This window comes from Carcharodon carcharias, chromosome 10, assembly GCF_017639515.1.
Source record: "Carcharodon carcharias isolate sCarCar2 chromosome 10, sCarCar2.pri, whole genome shotgun sequence".
Lineage (NCBI taxonomy): Eukaryota > Metazoa > Chordata > Chondrichthyes > Lamniformes > Lamnidae > Carcharodon > Carcharodon carcharias.
In genome coordinates, this window is record NC_054476.1 from 110,065,081 (window position 1) to 110,092,148 (window position 27,068).

Sequence of the window (27,068 nt, forward strand, 5' to 3'; positions counted from 1 at the left end):
ACATAAATATGATGGTCAGAGCATCTGCAATTTCCCCTCTCACTTTCTTTAATAACCTGTGATATGTTTCATCTCGGCTTTTATGATTATTTACTTTCAAAGATGTTAATCCTTTTAAAACTTATTTTCTTACAATGTTTTGACCATTAAGGAGGACTCTTCCTCCTTAACTACAATGCTAACATCAAGCCCAGACAGTCAGAAGGTATTCATTAAGAACCTTACCCACATCTGCTACCTCTCCACATAGTTATCTTTTTGGTATCTAATAGGCCCCCCTCTTTCTTTAATTATGTGAACATATGAAACAGGAGCAGAAGTAGGCCATTCAGCCCCTTGAGCCTGCACAGCCATTCAATAAGACCATGGCTCATCCATTTATGTTTTGAATTCCACATTCACATCTGCCCCTGATAACCTTAGATTCTTGTTAGGCAAGGGAATCAATCTGCCTCTGCCTTAAAAATATTCAGTGACCCCTACCTCTACTGCCTTCTGAGGCAGTGTTCCAAAGTCGCACAACCCTCAGAAAAAAGTTCTCCTCATCTCTGTCCTAAAAAGGTAACACCTAATTTTAAATCAGTGGCCCCTAGTTCTGGACTCACCCACAAGAGGAAGCATCCTTTACGCATCTTGTCAATACCGTTCAGGATCTTGTATACTTCAAACAAGTCGCCCTCATTCTTCTAAACTCTAGTGGAAACAAGCCCAGTTTGTCTAACCTTTCCTCATAAGACAACTTGCTCATTCCAGGTATCAATCTAGTAAGCCTCCTCTGAACCTCTTTCAACACATCTACACCCTTCCTTAAATAAGGAGACTAAAACTGCACACTGTATTCGAGATGTGGTCTCACCATTGCCCTGTATAATGAAGATTAACATTCTTATTTTTATGTTCAATTCCTCCTGTAATAAAGGATAGCATTCCATTAGCCTCCTTTATTACTTACTTTACCTGCATAATAACGTTTTGTGACTCATGCCCAGAGTACCTAGCTCAGATTCTGCAGCTGTTCTCCATTTAAGTAATACTCTGCTTTTGTACTCTTCCTGCCAAAGTGAACCACTTCACATTTTCCCACATTATACTCCATCTGCCATATTTCTGCCCACTCACTCAACCTATCTATATCCGTCTGCAACCTCCTTATGTCCTCTTCACAACATATTTTCCTACCTATATTTGTGTTGACTGCAAATTTAGCTATTGTGCCTTCACTTCCCTGATCTAAGTTATCCTTTGTGTTTCTAAAACATCTTTTGGATTTTCTTGATAATACTTTTCCCGTGCCCTCTCTTTGCTTTCCTAATTTCTTTTGTAATTTCATCCTAGGGTGATGGCATTGTTGAGAGGCAGGGCACGGGCACAGTACTTTTGAATTTCTGTAGTGAGGGTAGAATATGGCAGGCTGGTTTGGAGTGTGTTAGAGTAGTCAAGCCTGGAGGTAACAAAGACATGAAAGTTTCAGCAGTTGAAGAACTGAGACAAGGGTGGAGTCAGGCAATTTTACCAGGTGGAAATAGATGTGGAAATGTGGCTGAAAGCTCATCTAGGACTCAAATATGACACTGAGGTTACGAACAGCTTGATTCAGCCTCACAGTTGCCAGGGAGAGGAATAGAATCAGTGGTGAGGGGGCAGTGTTTGTGATGGGAACTGGAGACAATGACTTCAGTCTTCTCAGTATTTAATTGGAGGAAACTTCTGCTTATCTGGTCCTGGATTTCAGAGAAGCAGTCTGACAATTCAAGACAGTGGAGAGTTGAGAAAGGTCGCGGTGAGTCGGAGCTGGATGTCATTAGCATTCAGTTGAAACTAATGTGTTTTCAGATGATGTTGCCAAGGAGTAGCATGTAGATGAGAAATGTTGGGGGGAACGTGGGTTAGACCTTAGGGGAACTCCAGAGCTAAAGGTGGGTGAGCCGAGAAGCATCTTGGACTTCAACTTAGTGGGGGCAGATTTTTGCTGTGATAGGTCTACTCTGGAGACCTTTAAAAATGATGGGCAGAACTCAGATATGGAAGTCCCACACTAATTTCTAGCTGATCCCATTTTTGCTGATGGGGGATGGGGGTGGGTAATGAATCTCACAGGCGGGAATCTTGAACTCTGAAGGGCCATTTGAAATTAGTGCCAAGTTTAAAGAGACCCTGTTTTCGTTGTTCCAAAGGCCTTAACCCGCAGTGTGGGAGTCACAAATTTATGGAGCACATGTTCTTGAAAGGCAGATAAGATCTGTTTACGTATCATGACCTCAAGTTATTTAAATCCCCAGATCTTTAAACATGAAATAAAACCAACTGCCGCTGTCAATTAGGTTTTACCAAAAAAAAAGGCACTACTGGAGTGCATTGATTGACAGGCCATCTGGTGTAGCTTAGAAAAATATTACCCCTGTTCCTGCAATTTCAATGGAGTTTATTATTGACATTTTGCAAGGGCTGTTATTACAGCTGAGCCCAATCTGATTGACAGTTATGAGAGAGTATTAAAGGATTTGCTGTCTTTGTGGCGACTGAGTACAAGTTTGTTCTTATTACAGATTAACCACTTAAGATGATTTAAAATCTTTGAATGGGAATCATGAATGAGTTTTTTTTTGTCTGTATCAAGCGTGCATGAGTGAGCTTAGAATGTTAGAAGTTTAATTTTTTTCATCTCCACATGGCTCCTGAGGTCTGCCCATAGTTGATACTGGATGAGTAGCTATCGATCATGCCCCTGCCAACCCAGAAAGAAAATCCCATGTGTGTGGGTAGTTTCCGTGGAGACAGGTCTGCTGAGCTTCCCTGTGTGGCGAAAATCTGGCCCAAGGTCTCCATCTCTTGAGCCAGAGTCATTTATTGTGGTTGGGGCTTACTGTCCATTAGTCCATCAAATTACAGTCCTAACGTGCAACCTGCACTGCCCTTTGTAGTTTTTATTTATTAGTTTATTAGCTCTGGAATATAGCTACCTGAGAATTTATATTTAGATATTTGAATTTGCTTTTATTAACTTTTATATTTTTATTTGTCACTCCTATTTATAATCTAATTTAGTTGCGAAGTTTGGAAACCTTTAGTGCTAGCATTCTTCATTTAATTTTATCCCCTGAGATTTGATTGATTAATTAAACACTTAATGAATGATATAATCCAGTTAGTTATGTCCCTTTTCCCTACTGCCATTGATATCTCTGGTATAAATACTGCATCCCTTCTTCCTTCACTATCCTTTCTGATCGTTCACAGAATCTTTGCAGTGCATTTGGTCCATTGAGTCTGCACTGGCTCTCTGAAAGGGCATTCTACCTAGTCCCACTCCCCTGCTTTATCACTGTAATCTTGCACATTCTTTTCAGATAGTAATCTAGTAATTTTGAATACCTTGACTGAAGTTCGTTCTCGACTCCAAGCACCCTCTGGGTGAAAAAAATCTTTTCTCACATCACTATTACTCCAATTATTTTGAATCTGCACCTTCTAGTTTTGTGCTGTTTGTTGATAGATATCACTTGCAGCCTGCCCTTGACACCAGTGCCCTCATTTTGTGCATCCTCTTTAGTTGCAACATGTGATGTGTGTAGAAAGTAAAACGTGCAGCCTGTAAACAATTACTGGCACTGCACAGCTCTCTGTGGGTGCTCTGTAGGAAGAACTGGATATCTGGTAAACTTGAAAATATCTTAAAAATATTTTAATTTCATGTAGTTATAAAGCTTTGACTTTGTGATAGTACACGGGCCTGAGTCAGAGGCTATGGGTTCAAGTCTCATGCTATAAGTATACACACAGTCTAGACGGACATTTGAGTGCGATCCAGAGTGCTTCATTGATGACACCTTCTATTATGTGAAACATTAATCCAAGGACATTGAAAGTCCCATTGTAGTCCCAAGAGCAGGGAGTTAGCTTGGTGCCCGTACCAACATGAGCCCACCAAAATCTTTTTTAAAAGGTTGTCTAGCGACTTGCCTTGATTGTGGGACCTTACGGTGTACAATTTGGCATAGCTGAAGTTCGTTATCTGATTGAACGTGGGGCTTTACGACTCCTATTTCTTTGTTGCTCAAGGTGATGCAATTATCTGCTTAGTCTTTGGGGAAAGTTTCAAATACACTGCATGAATGCATTTTAGAAGTAATTCATTGTCCTAAGAATGTCGAAGGAATGGCACTCACCGTTCATTATGTTTACAGCTGTCCACAGACTTTCCATGGTCTATTTAGGGACAACTAAGGCTTCTAGAGATGCTTTTCAATATGATGCAGCACATCTGGAACATGAATGAATAGGTCAAGCAACGTGTCTCCTCAACCAATCAAATTGAAGAATCCTCTTGACAGGCAGAGCCCAAAGCAGGAATTAAAAATTAGAACCATTAATTCAGTGTTAAATTATACGCAGAAGGCAAGATGGAAAGATGGGATTAAGAAAGAAAAAAACAAGTAAAACATTTTTCTTAATTTTTGTTGGACATATTAAAAAAAAAGTCTGAATGAGAATCCAAATTTGTAAATGTCATGTGTTTTGTTGACTAATATTGTCACTTAAAGTGCTGGAAACACAGCCGATTGGTCAGCATCTGTAAAGGGAAAAAGGTTAGTGTGGGTGCATGGAGGAGAGGATGGATTAAATGAAATGCTGTTGTTATATTTGGAACAAATGTGAGCATATGCAGGTATTTTGCAATGTTTGCATAGTGACATATGTGCACTTGTCAGGGAGGAGTGAAACAGTAATAATGATAGTGTACAGGAAGAAGGAGACAACTAAAAGTGGCAGGCTAGAAGGGCTGGATGTCTTATATTCCTTCCCTTGTTTTGAACAGGATGTTTTCATTCAGAATAGTTGCTTCGATATCTGAGTTTCAATTTCTGCACAAAAATGTCCATTCTTTGCCTCTTGTCTGTTTGTTCAGAGATTGCTGTTTTGAGTTGGGCAGCAGTTGGCACCACAAAGAGCCTCTGCTGAGTTAGAAAAGGACAAAAAGATTGGCCGGGTGTGAGGTGGAGGGGGGCACGTGCTGGGGAAGGGAGCGGTGCGGGGCTGGACAGATGTGCCCTTCAGTCTGTTCACAAAATATTCTTCATGCTAACTAAAAAGGGCAACTGAGACTCTATTACATGATTCTCAGGAAATCAAAGCTTTGAAATGTCCTCTTGTTGGTAATGGGAAAAGGCAAAACTAAATCTCTAATAAAGCAATGTCATTGGGTCTGTTGGCCACTTCTACTGATATATTGGGGCAGTCTGTACCTGACTAAGGTGATCTTCTGCTAAGGATAGGATAGTCCCTAAGAGACCGTTTCAAGGGCCAGGCAGCAATCTGCAGTGGTTGCTTTTGTGCATTTTGGAAACGGCCTCTGCCAAATTTATAGAAATTAACTTTTGGGAAATTTGCTGATTACTTCACAATTTTGTAAGTAGGTAATTGGCTGCTCAAGGACATTGAAGGTCCCACTGCAGGTATCTTTATTTTTGGCTTGGGAGAATGAGCAAGCTGCTGTCCTAGATGAGAGAGAAAGATGAACATGATAGGAGGAGACTGGCTAACGCCTGGTCTTCGTGACTTATCATTTTCAGCGATCACTTCTATACTTTTAAGGAGCAGTGCACTGGAGGCTGTCACACAGGAGGATATCACCTGCTGAACATGTTGCATGTTAGTGCAACACCATCAAAAACAGTAAAGGTACAGTTGTAGGGAAATTGCTGTATTCTATTATTAAGGAGGTTATAACAGGGTGCTTAAAAAGCTCGTTGACAGGGCCCTCAACTGTGTCCGGCCCATCTCCCGCGCATCTGCCCTCACGCCTTCTCCTCCCTCCCAGAAACATGATAGGGTCCCCCTTGTCCTCACTTATCACCCCACCAGCCTCTGCATTCAAAGGATCATCCTCTGCCATTTCCGCCAACTCCAGCATGATGCCACCACCAAACACATCTTCCCTTCACCCCCCCCATCGGCATTCCGTAGGGATCGTTCCCTCCGGGACACCCTGGTCCACTCCCCCATCACCCCCTACTCCTCAACCCCCTCCTATGGCACCACCCCATGACCACGCAAAAGATGCAACACCTGCCCCTTCACTTCCTCTCTCCTCACCGTCCAAGGGCCCAAACACTCCTTTCAAGTGAAGCAACATTTCACTTGCATTTCCCCCAACTTAGTCTACTGCATTTGTTGCTCCCAATGTGGTCTCCTCTACATTGGAGAGACCAAACGTAAACTGGGCGACCGCTTTGCAGAACACCTGCGGTCTGTCCGCAAGAATGACCCAAACCTCCCTGTCGCTTGCCATTTTAACACTTCACCCTGCTCTCTTGCCCACATGTCTGTCCTTGGCTTGCTGCATTGTTCCAGTGAAGCCCAGCGCAAACTGGAGGAACAACACCTCATCTTCCGACTAGGCACTTTACAGCCTTCCGGACTGAATATTGAGTTCAACAACTTTAGGTCTTTACCTCCCTCCTCCATCCCCACTCCCTTTCTGTTTCTTCCCCCTTCCTTTTGTTTTTTCCAATAAATTATATAGATTTTTCTTTTCTCACCTATTTTTATTTTTAAATATTTTAACATCTTTTATGCCCCCCCCCACCCCCACTAGAGCTATACCTTGAGCGCCCTACCATCCATTCTTAATTAGCACATTCGTTTAGATAATATCACCAACTTTAACACCTATGTGTTCTTTTGTTCTGTTGTCTGTGACATCTTTTGATGATCTGCTTCTATCACTGCTTGTTTGTCCCTACAACCACACCACCCCCCTCCACTTCTCTCCCCCTACCCAAACCACCCCCCCCCAACCACACACACACACCAACCCCACACATACCTTAAACCAGCTTATATTTCACCTTTTTCTTGGATTCACCTAGTTCTGTCATGAGGACTCGAAACGTCAACTCTTTTCTTCTCCGCCAATGCTGCCAGACCTGCTGAGTTTTTCCAGGTAATTCTGTCTTTGTTTTGCTTAAAAAGCTCAATGCATGTAGGTACAGTCAGCATGGGTTTATGAAAGGGAAATCATGTGTGACTATTTTATTGGAGTTCTTTGAGGAAGTAGCAAGCAATGTGGATAAAGGGGAGCCTGTGGATGTGCTGCACTTAGATTTCTAGAGGCAGTTGACAAGGTGCTACATCAAAGATAAAAATAAGAGCCTATGGTGTAGGAGGTAACATACTAGCATGGATAGAGAATTGGTTAGCTAACAGGAAACACGGTGGCATAAATGGGTCATTTTCAGGTTGGCAAGATTCAACGAGTGGAGTGTCACATGGATCAGTGCTGGGGCCTCAACTATTTACAATTTATATCAATGAAGGGACCAAATGTATTGTTGTTAAATTTGCTGATGACAGAAATAGATAGGTAGGAAAGTAAGTTGTGAAGAGGACATAAGGAGTCTGCAAAGGGAGATAGGTTAAGTGAGCGGGAAAAAAATTGGCAGATTGAGTGAAATATAGGAAAATGTGAACTGTTCACATGAATAGAAAAGCAGCATGTTATTTAAGTGGAGAGAGATTGCAGAATTCTGAGGTACAGAGGAATCTGGATGTCCTGGTACATGAATCAGGAAAAGTTAGCGTGCAGGTACAGCAAGTGATTAGGAGGGCAAATGGAATGTTGGTGTTTATTGCAAAGGGAATGGAATATAAAAGTAGGGATGTTTTGCTACAGTTGTACAGTTGGTGAGACCACATTTGGAGTACTGTTTGCAGTTTTGGTCTCCTTATTTAAGAAATGATATAAATGCATTAGAAACAGTTCAGAGAAGGTTCAGTCAACTGATAACCTGGAATTGGGCGGTTGGTTATCTTATAATGAAAGGTAAGACAGGCTGGGCCTGTATCCATTGGAGTTTAGAAGATTGAGAGGTGGTCCTATTGAAACATATGTGATACTGAGGGGACTTGACGGGGTGGATGTTTCCCCTTGTGGGAGAGACTAGAACTAGGGGATGGTTTAAAACTTAAGACGGAAATGAGAAGAAATTTTTTTCTTTGAGGATCATGAATCTTTGGAACTATCTTCCCTGGAGAGCGGTGGAGGCAGGGTCATGAATAACGTTAAAGCAGAGGTAGATATTCTTAACTAACCTGGGAGTCTAATGTTATTGGGAGTAGGTGGAATGTGGAATTGAGACTGCAATCAGATCAACCACTTTATTGAATGATGGAGCAACCTCGAGGGGCCGGATGGCTTACTCCTCCTAATTTGTATGCTTGTAGATAAGGTAACCATGGCTTGAAATATTTTTGCGGCAGGGAGTTTCCAGCAAGCTTACAGTGTTGCCTGCAATATTACACAGCCTGGGTTCACCTGGTGATATATGCATTGTTCATCAGAGACAACTAATTTATCATGTGATCACCAGGGTTCAGCAAGCCTGAGCCCTCTGGTTCTATGATGTGATTGCCTTCTCCACAGTACAGGGAAAAGTAGGCAGCATCCACGGCACCTTATATGCTGCCTGCGTAGGAATATCGTATATAAATAGGACAGGATTCTATTTCATAACTATTCTGCTTGTGTGCACCCATTGCTATAAAATTATACACATTAGTACCTGATCCCCTGCTGAGTGAGAAGATTTTGAGGACCCAGTGCTCCATTATTGCTGAGGATAATGACTCTTTTGTGTCTGCAAACCTGCCAAGCCCTTCCCTCCGCATGCTGTTATTGAACATACAATACGGGTGTTAAAACAGGGCTTCCGGTTTCTGCACTTTGGGTTGCGGTGTTATTGTGTACTGTTTGAGGTGTCCAGGATCATTGTCATGTGTTACACTCTGCAACTTGGCAGTTGACTGACCTGGACCTGGTGAAGCTATACCTTCAGGCTTGTTGGGCCATGATAGGGTCATAACATAAACTTTGTGTGCTACCTGCTGAAATAAATTTGAATGCTTCCACACAATCCATTCTTCTCTCAGCATAACTCTACGTTCTAAAGGTAGGTAGATGCACTCTACTGACCCCGTTTCCCACACCAGCACAGCTCTTAACAAATGAAGAGGGCACTCAGTAGAATGAATATCTCTGCAGCGTTATCCCTCATTGTTATTACAATTACGTAGTTCTTCCTTGAGGCTTTTCTCTGCCTGGTTGATGTCCTGTAACTTCAAAGCTGAAAAAAATAAATCTTTTTATTAAGAGCTTCCATCTTACTAAGGAGGCTTGAAGACAATCCACATCCAACTACCTGCTCTGAAAACTCTGCTCACATTTTGACAGCTGAGACAACCTACAATATTCTAAAAGTCAATTTGTCTGATGTCCCAGTGTTAATGAATCCCTTAAAAAAAATTCCAGGATCCAGATCAGCGTCTTCACAAAAAACTAATCTGTTCTCCCTTGGGCCATTTCATTTCAGTGTACCAAGTTTCGTGGAAATCCATCCATTAGCTTTTGAGATATAACAGGGTGAAAACATTACCACTGCCCACCTTTAGTGACATAGGCAGCTACCTCAGGAAGAATAGTCCATCAAAACTCATGACTTGGAATGAACAGCAACAGACATTATGAAATGGCAACGTTCGGTATCAGCATCCCCAGGCATCAAGCCTTTAACTTGGACACCCAAGGGTCCTCTCACTCAATGAGCAATTCACCCAATCCCAGGTGCTGCAGTAATCCTGATGCTTGCCCATGATGTCCAAATTAACTTTAGTCAAGGTGTTGTTCCAGCAGGATTTGTATTAGTTGCCCACAGCTGCAAGCTGGTCAGGAATATTAGTGCTGAAATCTGTCGTCCACCTCGTGTGCTCGCCCTTCTCTCTCTCTCTCTCTCTCTCTCTCTCTTGCTTTCGCACTCTCCCGCTGACACCTTTTCCTGATCCGTCTTCCACTCTTTCCTTCCTCTTCCTTCCATCTCCCACTCTCCTTGTGTGGCAGTAGCTGCATCACCAGTATCTCTTTAAAAGAATCTAAAGCTATTTCTAATCCTGTGGTGTGCAATACAGTTTAGCAGAGAAAAATTTGCTGATATGAATCAGATATAGAATATGGAAATGAAGTTGACTCATTGCAAACCTGCAAGTCAGTTTTGAATATGGATTCAGTCCAAAGCCAGTTATATTTACCACTACCTAACTAGGCTCTTCATATTAAAATGAGGATTGAGTACAAAGTGATATTGTACTGTAAAATTAGCCTCAACTCCTCTTCCATTACATGCTTGATTTAATCTTCATTTGCATTCTTGTATACAGTTTTTTTCATTTTTCATTACATAAATCTTTGCTATCATCTAAAATGTCTACATCAACATTACTAGGACAAGGAATTTTTACAGCAGGGCTTTAGCACTAGGTCCCAGGAACAATTATGCTGAGATCTTGCCTTCACTTGTTTTGGAACTAAGAATAGTAATGTAGAAAAAGTAATGCAGCATGAGTAAGGAGAAAAGACAAGGTAGTGTTTTAGGTGTACACCTTTCACCAGAACTCAAAGTGGTGCTACTAGGGCACTGAACTGGAAAAAAGAGATTTATTGAGGGGCCTGTTTAGGTCCCCCGCTACAGGATTTCTGATTTGTGTTGGTTAAAAGTGGTTCCCAGATTATGGCTGGGAAACCAGCTTTGAAAATAACTGGAAATCTCTGGTGGAGCTGGGGTTGGAAATCAAAGCCGCAGAGGGATTGGGAGCAGCAAGGCTGGCTAATTAAACCAGGGCTGCAGAAGGCCACTTGTATCAATCCCAACTGAGGGCAGCATGCATTGTGAATTGAATCTGTAATTTCCCAAGTCCAAATGAATCAGCACCATATGGGCAGCGCATTTACTGACAACCATATTGGGTTGGGAGCAGGGGCTGGTATGGCTGGCTGGATAATGGATCATGATTTTCCCAAAAATGAGAAATTACCAGAATGTCCAGGATTGTTGGAGATAATACCATGAAACAGGAGCTTCCTGTTTCTCTTCCCTCAATTTCCTCCAGCTCCAGAAAAAAGTAGTTTATTTGTTGTGTGTCCATCATTGCAGTTGGTGTGATGGGCTAGATGACATAAAGGGAAACACAAGGCAAAGACAGAATTACCTGGAAAAACTCAGCAGGTCTGGCAGCATCGGCGGAGAAGGAAAGAGTTGACGTTTCGAGTCCTCATGACCCTTCGACAGAACTAGGTGAATCCAAGGAAGGGCTGAAATATAAGCTGGTTTAAGGTGTGGGGGGGTGGGTGGGTTGGGTGGGGGGAGAGAAGTGGAGGGGGGTGGTGTGGTTGTAGGGACAAACAAGCAGTGATAGAAGCAGATCATCAAAAGATGTCACAGACAACAGAACAAAAGAACACATAGGTGTTAAAAGTTGGTGATATTATCTAAACGAATGCGCTAATTAAGAATGGATGGTAGGGCACTCAAGGTATAGCTCTAGTGGGGGTGGGGGGAGCATAAAAGATTTTAAAATCTTTAAAAATAATGGAAATAGGTGGGAAAAAGAAAAATCTATATAATTTATTTGGAAAAAAACAAAAGGAAGGGGGAAGAAACAGAAAGGGGGTGGGAATGGAGGAGGGAGGTAAAGACCTAAAGTTGTTGAATTCAATATTCAGTCCCGAAGGCTGTAAAGTGCCTAGTCGGAAGATGAGGTGTTGTTCCTCCAGTTTGCGTTGGGCTTCACTGGAACAATGCAGCAAGCCAAGGACAGACATGTGGGCAAGAGAGCAGGGTGAAGTGTTGAAATGGCAAGCGACAGGGAGGTTTGGGTCATTCTTGCAGACAGACCGCAGGTGTTCTGCAAAGCGGTCGCCCAGTTTACGTTTGGTCTCTCCAATGTAGAAGAGACCACATTGGGAGCAACGAATGCAGTAGACTAAGTTGGGGGAAATGCAAGTGAAATGTTGCTTCACTTGAAAGGAGTGTTTGGGCCCTTGGACGGTGAGGAGAGAGGAAGTGAAGGGGCAGGTGTTACATCTTTTGCGTGGTCATGGGGTGGTGCCATAGGAGGGGGTTGAGGAGTAGGGGGTGATGGAGGAGTGGACCAGGGTGTCCCGGAGGGAACGATCCCTACAGAATGCCGACAGTGGGGGTGAAGGGAAGATGTGTTTGGTGGTGGCATCATGCTGGAGTTGGCGGAAATGGCAGAGGATGATCCTTTGAATGCGGAGGCTGGTGGGGTGATAAGTGAGGACAAGGGGGACCCTATCATGTTTCTGGGAGGGAGGAGAAGGCGTGAGGGTGGATGCGCGGGAGATGGGCCGGACACGGTTGAGGGCCCTGTCAACGACCGTGGGTGGAAAACCTCGGTTAAGGAAGAAGGAGGACATGTCAGAGGAACTGTTTTTGAAGGTAGCATCATCGGAACAGATGCGACAGAGGCGAAGGAACTGAGAGAATGGGATGGAGTCCTTACAGGAAACGGGGTGTGAGGAGCTGTAGTCAAGATAGCTGTGGGAGTCGGTAGGCTTGTAATGGATAATGGTGGACAGTCTATCACCAGAGATTGAGACAGCGAGGTCAAGGAAGGGAAGGGAAGTGTCAGAGATGGACCACGTGAAAATGATAGAGGGGTGGAGATTGGAAGCAAAATTAATAAATTTTTCCAAGTCCCGATGAGAGCACGAAGCAGCACCAAAGTAATCATCGATGTACCAGAGAAAGAGTTGTGGAAGGAGGCCGGAGTAGGACTGGAACAAGGAATGTTCCACATACCCCATAAAGAGACACAAGGCAGTTTGATGTTTTTGGAGTTTGAATTGTTTGTTTATCTTTCTACTTTTAGTGGCCTGCAGGTGAACTGCATGAATTGGAGAGAAGTAGAAAGAGCCAAGTTTTCTTTTAATTGCAAACCAGTTGAGCCACTGTGGAGTACATTTCCAGCTATGTTATGTTGCATAAGGTGGTTTCTCTGTAATCAAGGTTAACTGTTAACTTAGCAGGCCTCGCAGCATCAGTGGAGAGAGAAATAAGGTTAACGCTTTGAGCCTGTATGACTGCTTCAGAGCTAAAGAGAGCCAGTTATGTGATGGATTTTATGCTGTTTAAGAGGGGGTGGAGCAAAAAAGGTCAGTGATAGGTGGGAGCTCAGGAGAGATTTGACAAAGATGTCATGGATATAAGATAAAGGGAGTGATAATGGTAGTGTTAAAGACTAAAGAAGGTTCTGATAGTGGCATAAAGGTAAGATAGCAAAATGTGTTAATAGCTGAACAAGGGTCAGAGCCCCGTGAAAGCTCATCCCCTTCCCACGCAATTGCAGAAGGTGCAACACCTGCCCCTTTACCTCCTCCCTCCTCTCTGTCCAAGGGCCCAAACACTCCTTTCAGGTGAAGCAGTGCTTCACTTGCACCTCCTTCAATTTGGTCTACTGCATTTACTGCTCCCAATGTGGCCTCCCCTACACTGGGGATTCCAAAAGCAGACTGGGTGGCTGCCTTGTGGAACACCTTCGCTCAGTCCGCAAGCATGACCCAGACCTTCCTGTCGCTTGCAATTTCAACACACCATCCTGCTCTCATGCCCTTGGCCTGCTGCAATGTTCCAGTGAAGCCCAACGCCAACCGGAGGAACAGCACCTCATCTTCCGACTAGGCACTTTACAGCCTGCCAGACTGAATATTGAGTTCAACAACTTCAGACCATGAACTCTCTCCTCCATCTTGACCCCTTTTTTAATCCAATCCTTTTTTAAATTCCCCCAATTCCGGCCCCTACCACCCACCACAGGGCCATCATCTGCTACATGTTCTTAACTTACGCTTTCGCTGACCCTATTAACACATTCGGTTATCTTATCTTTATGCCACAATCAGCACCTTCTTTGGTCTTTAACACTACCATTATCACTCCCTTTGTCTTGTGGCCATGACATTTTTGTCAAACCTCTCCTGCGTACCCACATATTCCTGACTTTCTATTTTGCTCCACCCCCTCATAAACAGTATAAAATCCACCACATTTCAACCTCTCTTTAGCCCTGAAGAAGTCCTATGGACTCAAAACTTTAACTCAGTTTCTCTCTCCACAGATGCTGCCAGACCTGCTGAATTTTTTCAGCATTTTCTGTTTTTATTTAATATTTACAGCATCTTCAGTATTTTGCTTTTATTAACTGTTAACTTGATATCCTGGCTTTGATTGAACAAGCTTTACATGAGCGGCATACAAATAATCTCCTAGAATCTGGAATCAAGTACCAACAGTGTTTCTCTTTCTTAGTGTAGTCGACATGTTTAAAACTAAACTTCAGATTCTACTATATGTTTTGGGAATTGTGGAAGTTTCTGGTATCTACATTTATAACTACAAAACTTGTGCCAACCTTGTATCTTAAGCCCATGAGTTTTACTAAAATCTATCTCTGGCTGAGTTAGCAAGTCTGCTTGCCTTCTGGCAGTGGGCTTCTATCTCCTTACTGGTTATGCCTCCATCTACGTTTGTACAAGGACCCTTCCCACTAATAAAAGCATCTAATGTTTGTACTTACTGGTTTTAGTCATTCATCTCTGAAATGTTGCATCAGTCTTTCTTGCTTATACAATGGACAGGATATCTTGTGGCTTTCTCCCTTGCTCTCATTTCTCTTCTCCCACTCTGCTCCAAGCGACCTCTTGATGCACACAAAGGCTGTATTGATGGGAACATGAAATCCTTTAGGATTTACGCAGGTTGACTCTTTAATTTGGAGTGCACAGGCCTGGTCTGTAGTAGGGCCCAAATGTAAATAGCCAGTTTGTGTTGTTTTCTGAAGGAGCTTGCTATCTTCACTTAATTTGAGATAAAAAATCACACTCTGATGCTCTGTGATTGGAACCGGGGTATAGAATTATAGAATCTTACGGTTTTGAATGAGGCCACTTGGCCCCTTTGTGCCTGTACTCATTTAAAGAGGAATCCCATTCGTCCCACTACATTGCTCTTCCCCAATATTCTTTCAATTTTTTTCCCTTCCATTATTTACCAAATTCCCTTTTGAAAGCTGTTATTGAATCTGCTTCTACCACCCTGTCAGGAGCTGCATTCCAAATCATGATGACTCATGATATGAAATTAATTCTGGATGTATCACCTCTGGTTCTCTTGTTGATCATCTTGGCGTTTATTTCCTCTTGTTACCAACCCTCGTGCCACTGGAGGGATTTTTTCCTTAATTGCTCATTTAAAGCCTTCATAATGCAGCAGAAATGTCTCCGCATTTATCCAGACATTTGAACATTGTGGCATTTGATGCTTATTAGAAATGTCATTATTCTCTGACTCGGAACTGTATCTTAGAATTTAAAGGCAATGATTCAGTCCATATAACCCTTTCCTAATGTATACATGTAATCTCCACTGGAAACTCCTGGGTTCAATTTTTGATCACTCATTGAAATATTCTGCATACTGTGGTCACCACAATACAAAACGGCTGTACATTTTTCTTTATTTGTTCTTGGAATATGAGCATCGTTGGCATGATGAGCGTTTATTGCCTGTACCTAATTGCCCTAGAGCAGATGCTGCCTTGAGCCACTGCAATCCAGGAGTGTAGGTACACCCGTAGTGTTTCTAGGAAGGGAGTTTCAGGATTTTGATACCGTGACAGTGAAGGAATGATGATATAGTTTCAAGTTAGGGTGATGTGTGACTTGAAGGGGAACCTGCCAGTGCTAGTGGTAGAGGCTGCTGGTTTGGAAAGTGCTGTGGAAGGAGCCTTGAGGAGTTCCTGCAGTGCATTTTGTATATTGTGTACACTGCTGCCACTGCGTTGGTGGTGGAGGGAGTGAATGTTTAAGATGGTGGATGAGGTGCTGATCAAGTGGGCTGCTTTGATTTGGATGATGTCGAGCTTCTTGAGTGTTGTTGAAGCTGCCACTTGCTGCAGAATCAGAAGAGATCAGAGACCCAGTCTCTGATCTCTTCCAGCCACCATATATGGCTGGACCAATTGATTTTCTGGTCAACCGTCACCTCCCCCGCCCCAGAATGATGGGGGATTTGTTGATGGATAATTCTATTTGAATGTCAAGGAGAAATGGTTAGATTCTCTCTTGTTAGAGGTGCTCGTTGCCTAGCACTTCTGTGGCATGGATGTTACTTGCCACTAAGCAACCTAAGCCTGAATGTTGTCCAGGCCTTGCTGCATGTGGGTAAGGGCGTCTTTAGTATATAAGGTGTTGCAAATGGTGTTGAACATTGTGCAATCATCAGTGAACATCCCAATTTCTGACCTTATGATGGAGGCAAGGTCATTTAAGCAGCTGAAGATGGTTGGGCCTAGGGCACTATCCTGAGGATTTTCTGTAGTGATGTTCTCTTCGGCCTCCAACAACACAATCATCTTCCATTGTGTTGGGTATGACTCCAGCCAGTTGAGAGTTTTCCCTTGATTTATATTGATTCCAGTTTTGTTTGGGGTACTTGATGCCACGCTTAGCCAAATGCTGCCCAGGTGTCAAGGGCAATTAATGAAAGGATACAGAAGAAAGCAATCAGAATGATTTGAGAAGATGGAGGGATTGGATTATGAGCAGTGAAATGTAAATTGGGTATGTTCTCACTGGAAGGGTGAAGGTTGGGAGGTGAAACGATCACTGTTTTTAGGATTCTGAATGGCTGTTTGGTAGTACAGAACTTGAGCATTGCTGAAAAGAGAGACCTGTCTAAGCTTTTTGTCTGGTACTCATCAGGACACTCACAAGGATACCAATATAACGGGGGAGAAAACAATATGTACTGTATGTGAAGAGTGTTGATTGGTTGGCAAGTGGCGTTGCCATAGAGAATGCACCACTGATGGTGACAGATAGTTAACTGCCAAGCATTGTTTGAAATTTAAACCAGGCAGCTTGACCCTGTTTTGCCTTGACCAATCAGGATCAACTAATTTGAGACATGATGCTTAGGAGCAACTGGTGACTGGAGCTATAGTTGCCAGAGCTTTCTACCATTGGGATTTTCCACATCTCATGACTAGGTCTGTTCTCACAGTATTGCAGATTGGTTACAGCACAGGAGACCATTCAGCCCGAATGTTCTGCAAATGAGCAATGCACCTAGTGCTATTCCCCTGCCTTCTCCCTGTAGCCCTGCACATTCTTCCTTTTCAGATGATAATCCAATTCCCCCTCGAATGCCTTGTTTGAACTTGCATCCATCACAGTCTCAGGCATTGCATTCCAGATCTTAACCACTCACTGCGTGAAAAAGCTTCTCCTCATGTCTTCATTGCTTCTTTTGCCAATTACCTTAAATCTGTGCCCTCTCATGCTTGATCGTTCCACCAATGGGGACAGTTTTTCTGCCTTCACTCAGTCCAGACCCCTCATGATTTTGAATACCTCTATTAAAACTCCCCTCAACCTTTTCTTCTCCAAGGAAAATAGTCCCAACTTCTCCAATTTATCTATGTAACTGAAGCACCTCCCCCCTGGAATTATTTTTGTGAATCTTCTCTGCACTCTCTCTAATTTCTTCAAATCTTTCCTAAAGTGTGGTGCCCAGAGCAAAATATACCACTTGAGGCCGGACAACTTATACAAGTTAAACGTAACCTCCTTGCTCTTGTACCCTATGCTTCTATTAATAAAGCGTAGAAAACCCTATGCCTTATAAACTGCTCTCTCAACCTGTCCAGCCAACTTCAATAATTCATATGTATATACATCCAGATCCCCCTGCTCTGCACATCTTTTAGAATTGCACCCTTTATTTCATATTGTCTCTCCATGTTCTTCCTACCAAAATGATTCATTTTGGAAGTTCTATAATATCCTCACCACATTTTGCAGTGCTTCCAAGTTTTGTATCATCCACAAATTTTGAAATTGTATCCTGTCTACCAAGGCCTAGATCATTAATATATATCAGAAAGAGCAACAGTCCCAACACCAACCCTGGGGAACTCCACGACAAACCTTCCTGCAGTCCAAAAAACAGCCATTAACCACTACCCTCTGTTTCCTGTCACTCAGCCAATTTCTTATCCTTGTTGTTATTGTCCCTTTTATGGTAACACAATTGATCAAGGCTGATCACTCTTATTAGTCAACAACTCCATTAACACTGGGACGGGGAGAGATCAAAGATGTGGTATGAGATCTTGCCGGATCTCTGCATTATGGCTGGCTGCCTGACGGTGCCCGGACTCGCTACCATCTACCTCAAGTGGACGAACGGCGGCAAGGAAAAGCGGATTGCTCGTTTACCATATCATTGGACCCTGCTGGATCGAGACAGAAGAGTGTCTGGTTGCAAAACCTATTACAAATCAAGGGGATTAGAAAACATCGACTGATGGGCTTTTCACCTCAAACTATGGGACCCATGACCCTGCAGGAGAATGGTCACTAAAACCTGAACTTTAATCTTTGTTTCATGAAGTAATTTAGAATAAAATTGAAAATAAAAATGTGAACTAGTAAAAAAAAACACTGTCATGTGACCACCAGGATAGTAGAAGATAACCAGACAGACCTTTTTTCATCCAGCAGTTCCTATGTGTTCCCAGCCGTGGGCAGAGTTTTCCCCAGAATATTCCCCAAACTTTTGGTGTACCCCTTTAAAAACAAGAGAATGAGCCTTCAGTGGAGTTTAAAAATCTGTTTGAACAATCATTCCAATCCTTGTCTGTTTTCTTGAAAAAACAGGGAAAATATGGATCCAGGATCTTGTGAGTCATTGATAAATGCTGCACTTATGTAATTAAAATCAGGATTCCAATGTAAGAATGAATAAATACTTCATACTTATAAGGGCATATTGTGCACTATCCTGTACTTTAAGACTTTTCAATTTTTTAGTGCCATACATTTTTCCCCCTAACATACCAGTTTCCAGGAATTGAATGGACCACTGGTGGTTGTATGAGGCTCTATTTGTTGACTCCCAGATGTATTTTTGGATTTGTTTTTTTATCCTTTCCCATGAAAGGTTTGCGTTTACCAGGTCTTCCACTGTACAGTGCCGGGATTGAGCTCACTTTCCCACTTGTGTTGCACTTTTAGTACGTGTGGAGCTCCTTTTGATGGCAGCACTGTAATGTAGACAAGGTTGTACAGATACCTGTAGCAAATGTAGAACTGGCGCAAACAGTAATTTCACCTTGTGTCACAGTTGGAAAACATAAACATATATTACCAGTGTCATTGACCATCAGATGTGAGGAACTCTGCCTATTTGTACCATCAGCTTTGCCATTATTGGCCTTTATGGAGGCTTTGTTGATATCACCAACATATACTGGCCTGAAAGGTGATTGCGAGTTACCTTCTTGAGCCTCTGTAGTCCATGTCTTGTAAGTGCACTACTAGTGAAGTGGAACTTAAAGATCTTTTGGTGACTGCAGCAACCTCCCACCCCCTTGGCCACCTGTTCTCAGTTTATGCAAATAACAAAACCCAAGCCTGCCTTCAAACTACTTGTTCCCTGTGGGATTCCAGTGAATAGTAGAATGATACAGCACAAAAGGAAGTCACTCTCCCCGTTGTTCCTGTGTCGGCTCTTGTTATCTCAATTAGTCCCACAACTCTGCTCTTTCCCCAGAGCCCTGTAATTTATTTTTTTGCCTTCAAGTAGTTATCCAGTTCTCTTTTTGAGCTTCCCTCAGCCTTTCCAGCAGCACATTCCAGATTGCAACAACACGTGTGTATTTTAAACAAATACATAATTGATTGAATGTACAGATATTACTTAAATGAGACTGATGTATAGCAGAGATGTGATTCAGTGTTTGGATGTGAATTTTTTTTTCATTCATGGGATGCTTGCTTTGCTGGCAAGGCTGGCATTTATTGCTCATCCCTAATTTACCTTGCAATGGTGATGAACCACTGCAGTTCATGTAGAATAGATGGAGTGACGGTGCAGTTAGGGAAGGACTTTCAGGAACAGTGAAGGAACAGTGATGTAGTCCCAAGACAGGATGGTGTGTGACTTGAAGGGGAACTTGCAAGTGGTGGTGTTCCCATGTGTTTGTTGCGTTCCTCCAGGTAAGTGGGGAGTATTCTATCACACTCCTGACTCATGCCTTGTAGATGGTGGACAGGCTTTGGGGAGTCAGGAGGTGAGTTACTCATCACAGGGTTCCCAGCCCCTGACCTGCTCTTGTAGCCACAGTATTCATATGGCTGGTCCAGTTCAGTTTCTGGCTAATGGTAACTCCCAGGATGTTGGTAGTGGGGGATTTGGTGATAGAAAATGCTGTTGAATGCCAAGAGGAAGTGGTTGGATTCTCTCTTGTTGGAGATGGCCATTGTCTGGCACTTGTCTAGTGTGAATGTCACTTGCCATTTGTTAGCCAAAGTTGTCTGAGCATATGGACACAGGCTGCTTCATTATCTGAGGAGTCCTGAATGGTATTGAACACTGTACATTCATCTGTGATCATCCCCATTTCTGACTTTACTTTGGACAAGAGATTACTTCAGGTTGGTAGTACAGACAGATATTGAAAGCTGGAAGGACTAATGGAGGCAGAGTGTGAACCAGCACAAGAAAAGCTGAAACATACTCTGATGAATTAAAATGAATTGTTATTTAACATTGGCAGGAGTAAGAGCATCTTCAAAGCATAATGTGATGCTAGAGAAATAAATTCTCATCTTAGTATACATGCTTTTATTTAAGGGTCACGTGGAGAATTGATGGTAGATAATCAGGAAAGGTTGATAGTAATTTAAATCAAGCTAAAAGCAAAGAGCATGATTAACTGTTGTGATGGGCTGGTGTAATATTGACTGTCAGCCCCACCTGTACAGACATCAGAAAATATGGAGTGCACTAATTGTTCAACTAGGGTAATGTTCAGAGGAATCGTCAAAACAGTTTATATGCTGCTAGGTAAAATCAAATTTAAAAGTCAAGTTCCCAGCATTTTCTGTTTTTGTTTCAGATTTCCAGCATCTGCAGAATTCTGCTTTTTAATGATTAATTCACCATTCTTGTAGGGGTGTTTGAGATGTAACCACCATTACTGAAATATGCTGTTGAAATAACAACAAATACTGGGTTACTCAACACTGGGTGTGAGAGATTGCAAATTCCCCACAAGATGTTGCCTAGGTTATAAATTAAGTAAAAAGTACTTTTGTAATAAGTGCCTTCAGATTAGATTTTCTGCACCTGAGTTCCTGTTTTTCAAATAAATATTGATTGAGAATAATCAGTTTGAATGCGTTAAGCTTGACTTATGAATTCCCTTGCTGCAGGAGCTAAGAGGTGACTGGAGCCTTATTTTCTGAGGATGTATTTCATAACCATTAAAAAGTTTTTTGGCTGCTGCTTTGTGGATTTTCTCTCAGTGGATTTTGTTGAGTGATGTGACTACTGTTCTCTCCGTTTTATAGTTACTCAGATCGGGCTGTTAGCAAGTCTGCATTGTGGAAACAGGAAACTCATCTGGTTCAACTGAACCACAACGGTTGTATGTTCTGTGTGTTTTTGCCCAGGACTTTTTAAAAAAATCATTCTCAAGATGTGGGCATCGTTGATGAGGTCAGCATTCACTATCCCATTCTAAGTTGCCTGAGAAGGTGGTGGTGGGCTACCTTGAACCTTTGGCAGTTTTAACATTTAATATTAGGAAGACTGAAGCAATTATCTTTGGTCCCTGCCACAAATTTTGCCCTCCAGCCAGCAACTCTATGTTTCTCCCTGACAACTGTCTGACACCAAACCAGATTGTTCACAAGATTGGTGTCATATTTTACCCCAAGATCAGCTTTCAACCACACACCCATGCTGTCTGGTATTTCTACCTCCGTAATATTGCCCTACTCTGCCCCGCCTCAACTCTTGTGCTGCAACCCTCATCCATGCCTTTGTTAGCTCTAGACAGGACAATTCCAATGCACTCCTGGTTGGCCTTCTGTATTTTGCCCCTGTAAACTCTGCTGTCCAATTCTAACTTGTGCCAGATCCCATTCACCCATCACCCCTGTGCTCACTGAACTACACTGACTCCTGGTTAAGCCACATCTCTGTTTTAAAATTCTCATTCTTGTTTTCAAATTTTCCTTGGCCTTGCCTCTCTGTATCGCTGTAATATCCTCCAACAACAAAACTCTCTGATATCTGTGCTCCTCAAATTCTGGTCCCTTGAGCATCCCCGATTTTAATTGCTCCACCAATTCCTTCAGCTGCCTAGGCCTTAAGCTTTGGAATTAGCTCTCTAAATATCCCCATGCCTCCACCTCACTTTCTTCCTTTAAGACATTCCTTAAAACCTAAGTCTTTGACCAACCTTTTGGTCATCTGACCTAATATCTCCTTATTGGTTCAGTGTCATATTTTGTTTTATCATGCTCCTGTGAACCACTTGAAATATTTTATCCCATCAAAGATGCTATATAAGAATGTAAATAATAGTAGGTATAGGCCATTGGGCCCCTCGAGACTGCTCTGCTATTCAATAAGATCATAGCTGATCAGATTGTGGTCTTAATATCACTTTCCTGCCTGCCCCCTCATCTCCACTAATCCTTGACTCCCTAGTAGATTTAAAAAAAAAATTAACTCTACCTTAGATATATTCAGTGACCCAGCCCCCACTGCTCTCTGGGGGACAAAATTCCAAAGATTAATGACCCTCTGAGAGAAGGTCCTCCTCATCTCTATCTTAAATAGGAGACCCCCTATTTTGAAACTCTGCCCCCTCGTTCTAGATTTCTGCAGGAGGGGAAACATCCCTTCAGCACCTTTCCATAATTACAAGTTGTTAATGCAACTGAGTGAATTTTCTAGGCAAAAGGGCACAATCAACTACACTGGTGAGGGAATGGATATATACACAAGCCCAGAGCTGGTAAGGATGGTAGGTTCCCTTCCCTAAAGGATATCAGAGAACCAATTTTTTAAAAATTATTCGTTTATGAGATGAGGGTGTTGCTGGTTAGGCCAGCATTTATTGCCCTTGTTCAGAGGGCATTTAAGAGTCAACCATATTGCTGTGGGTCTGGAGTCACATGTAGGCCAGACCAGTTAAGGACAGCAGATTTCCTTCCCTAAAGGACATTAGTGAACCAGATGGGTTTTTATGAGAATCAGCAATGGTTTTGTGGTCATCATCAGACTTTTAATTCAAGATTTTTTTATTGAATTCATATTTCACCACCTGCTGTGGTGGGATTTGAACCCCAGTTCCCAGAACATTACCCTGGGTCTCTGGAATACTCGTCTATTGATAATACCACTATGCCACCATCACCCCAGTTGAGTTTTTTTTATGTCTGTTGGACAGCTTCGTGGTCACTTACTGATGCAGGCTTTTTATTTCCAATATTCTAAACTGAATTTGAATTCTCAAACTGGCATGGTGGGATTTGAACTTGTATTCTCTTAAATCTTAGTTCTGAAACATAATCACTGCACTCTTTCCACATAAGGACAGGAGGAAGGAATCTTCCTTAGTCTCTGTTTCAGCAGGTGTGTTGGTATCTCTTAGACTTAACCTACTTGAATCTAGTCACTATTTAAAGGTGCCTGTCATGTAGCAAAGGCAAACCCTTAACGTGTTCAAGTGATTGTCCAGTTTTTTTCTGCCTGTTATGCATAGAGATTTCTAATTTTAAATTTGCCCAGCCTGAATTGCAAATATTTTAGTCATTGCTTGAAAGAACCATTTGTTAAACATCTGGTCACGAGGCAATAGTATTGATTCAACAGGAACTACAGTTTCATATAGAAAGTCTACTGAACTGCAGAACTCTGTACCTCCCAAGCTTATCTCCTGCCTCTTCTCACAAGTGACATTCCAGTCACAGTTCTAAGAGGACCAGTGCTCTTCACAATGTTTTAATGTTTCTTTCTTTGTTGCAGGAGTGGCAGACGGTGTTGGAGGATGGTGGGATTACGGTGTGGACCCATCCCAATTTTCCACAACATTGATGCAAACATGTGAGCGACTTGTTCAAGAAGGACTGTTTGTTCCCAGCAATCCTGTGGGTATCCTGACAGCTAGTTACAATGAAATGCTGCAGAACAAGGCTCCATTACTGGGTTAGTGGAAGATTTGTTTCTTGGTGATGAGAAGGAAACCTAGCTGTCAGGCTAAAATCTCAAATACTGATGGATGTTTGCACATCAAACGAAATCTGTCTGCACAATGGCTACGCGTGTCTGTAAGGGTGAGCAGGGGTCCTAAATACTCAGTTATTAATTGCTGGAGATATAAACAACATCAATGTTCAATTAATTTTTAATAATGTTAAATTACTGAATTTCTGCACACCAATTATTTTTTGGGTTTATGGTGACTTTTTGGATGAGATTAAACCAGACGTTGAAAATGATTAACTACAGGGGCAAATTGGGCTGTTTTGCTGATTATCATGTGGAGTGCAGTAGTTATTTGAATGCACTTTCTAAAACTATTTTGCCCAGAATGTCCACTCGTATCAACTGCGGAATCTGTGTGAAATGAGATGCATTAGCTCTAAAGATCGCGGAATTTTAAATGTAAGCGGATTGTACCCATAGCCACTTGACTTGAATATTAGTGCTCTTTGTGCTGATTCTTCATCTGAAGCAGTCCCACTCTCAACTTACCATGCCCCAGGGTTTTAAAGGCCAAGTTTCCATGGATTGCCTCAGTTCAGGAATGTTCATCACATTGCACACACAGGTTATGTGAATCCAACTTTAATCACCGGAGTTGCAGTGATCCAACAGCCAGTTCAAGCACTGGTCTATTTCATTAGCTGGAGCAACTACTTGGACAAATCCGTTCAAATTTCAGTCAGTTGATCTGCCCTTTGAACATGACACCTTAAGAGTAAACTAAATTATCACACTGCTCAGATTGAAATTACGCCTGCTCTTGAATCTTTTCAGGGCACATTTATTTGCACTGCTTAGGAGAGTGATTAAAATGTAAAAGCTGCCCAAAAAGTGTCTTACCTTGTGATCATCAGTCTAACTCTGAAGGGATATTTTTTACTGCTTTTCATACGATCCTACTCAGGCTCCCTTGGCCCTATTCAATGACTAATTGTTTGTTTTTGATTACACATTGCATATTGATAAGTGTATGTGTGTTGGTGGGTGGTGGTGGGGGCTGGGGGATGACTGTTTATATGAATGATGGTGTGCGGAAACTTGAACATATAAGTTGATTGCAACATAACTGGTACAGGGCCCAGCACATTCTGGATTCATTTTTCAGATTATTCCCTTAGCTGAAACTGCAAGTTTCTTGACTTGACAAAAACTTCCTGAGGTCTTAGTTTGTTGCAATATTTACAGAGCTTAAAGATTTGGCTAACCATTTTAATATTTTTCATTTTTATTTATTCAAAGGATATGGTCATCCGTGATAAAGCCATCAATTACTTCCAGTCTCTAACTGATAGTGAGCTGCGTTCGTGACAGTTGAGTGGCTTGCTAGGCCAATTTAGAGGGCAATTAATTGTCAATCACATTACTGTAGATATGGAGTCACATATAGGTCAGACCGGCTAAGGACGGCAGATTTCCTTACCTCAGATTACATCAATGGACTGAAAGGGTTTTTATGACAATTGCACAATTGCATGGTCTCCATTACTGAAAATAGTTTTTTATTCTAGATTTAATTAAATTTGAAAACCCATTTTTTGTGGTGGGACTTGAACTTGTCTCTGGGAGTGGGTGGGAGATGCATGTGTGAGTGTTTGTGTATTGGGTGTGTGTGGCGGGGGTGTTGGGTGTGTGTGTGGCGGGGCTGTTGGGTGTGTGTGTGGCGGGGCTGTTGGGTGTGTGTGTGGCGGGGCTGTTGGGTGTGTGTGTGGCGGGGCTGTTGGGTGTGTGTGTGGCGGGGCTGTTGGGTGTGTGTGTGGCGGGGCTGTTGGGTGTGTGTGTGGCGGGGCTGTTGGGTGTGTGTGTGGCGGGGCTGTTGGGTGTGTGTGTGGCGGGGCTGTTGGGTGTGTGTGTGGCGGGGCTGTTGGGTGTGTGTGTGGCGGGGCTGTTGGGTGTGTGTGTGGCGGGGCTGTTGGGTGTGTGTGTGGCGGGGCTGTTGGGTGTGTGTGTGGCGGGGCTGTTGGGTGTGTGTGTGGCGGGGCTGTTGGGTGTGTGTGTGGCGGGGCTGTTGGGTGTGTGTGTGGCGGGGCTGTTGGGTGTGTGTGTGGCGGGGCTGTTGGGTGTGTGTGTGGCGGGGCTGTTGGGTGTGTGTGTGGCGGGGCTGTTGGGTGTGTGTGTGGCGGGGCTGTTGGGTGTGTGTGTGGCGGGGCTGTTGGGTGTGTGTGTGGCGGGGCTGTTGGGTGTGTGTGTGGCGGGGCTGTTGGGTGTGTGTGTGGCGGGGCTGTTGGGTGTGTGTGTGGCGGGGCTGTTGGGTGTGTGTGTGGCGGGGCTGTTGGGTGTGTGTGTGGCGGGGCTGTTGGGTGTGTGTGTGGCGGGGCTGTTGGGTGTGTGTGTGGCGGGGCTGTTGGGTGTGTGTGTGGCGGGGCTGTTGGGTGTGTGTGTGGCGGGGCTGTTGGGTGTGTGTGTGGCGGGGCTGTTGGGTGTGTGTGTGGCGGGGCTGTTGGGTGTGTGTGTGGCGGGGCTGTTGGGTGTGTGTGTGGGGGGGAGCTGTTGGGTGTGTGTGTGGGGGGGAGCTGTTGGGTGTGTGTGTGTGTGTGTGGGGGGCTGTTGGGTGTGTGTGTGTGTGGGGATGCTGTTGGGTGTGTGTGTGTGGGGATGCTGTTGGGTGTGTGTGTGTGGGGATGCTGTTGGGTGTGTGTGTGTGTGGGGATGCTGTTGGGTGTGTGTGTGTGTGGGGATGCTGTTGGGTGTGTGTGTGTGTGGGGATGCTGTTGGGTGTGTGTGTGTGTGGGGGTGCTGTTGGGTGTGTGTGTGTGTGGGGGTGCTGTTGGGTGTGTGTGTGTGGGGGTGCTGTTGGGTGTGTGTGTGTGGAGGTGCTGTTGGGTGTGTGTGTGTGGGGGTGCTGTTGGGTGTGTGTGTGTGGGGGTGCTGTTGGGTGTGTGTGTGTGGGGGTGCTGTTGGGTGTGTGTGTGTGGGGGTGCTGTTGGGTGTGTGTGTGTGGGGGTGCTGTTGGGTGTGTGTGTGTGGGGGTGCTGTTGGGTGTGTGTGTGTGGGGGTGCTGTTGGGTGTGTGTGTGTGGGGGTGCTGTTGGGTGTGTGTGTGTGGGGGTGCTGTTGGGTGTGTGTGTGTGGGGGTGCTGTTGGGTGTGTGTGTGTG

General features: G+C 43.4%; 2 protein-coding genes across 2 annotated transcripts in view; both read left to right on the plus strand.

Annotated features, from left to right (window-relative positions):
• The window catches only part of LOC121283620 (protein phosphatase PTC7 homolog), a 263,565-nt gene that overhangs the window by 24,452 nt on the left and 212,045 nt on the right, over nt 1-27,068 (plus strand). The window contains exon 2 of the mRNA XM_041198395.1: nt 23,736-23,915. Coding sequence (XP_041054329.1) covers nt 23,736-23,915 — 180 coding nt within the window. The remainder of the gene's footprint in view (nt 1-23,735; nt 23,916-27,068) is intronic.
• On the plus strand, nt 18,007-18,336 carry LOC121283622 (NADH dehydrogenase [ubiquinone] 1 alpha subcomplex subunit 1-like). The gene has a single exon (XM_041198396.1). It carries the CDS (start codon nt 18,007-18,009, stop codon nt 18,214-18,216), a length of 210 nt encoding a protein of 69 aa, XP_041054330.1. The 3' UTR covers nt 18,217-18,336.

Coding starts and splice junctions, on each gene's coding strand:
- LOC121283622 (XM_041198396.1), top strand. CDS start 18,007: ATGTGGTATGAGATCTTGCCGGATCTCTGCATTATGGCTGGCTGCCTG.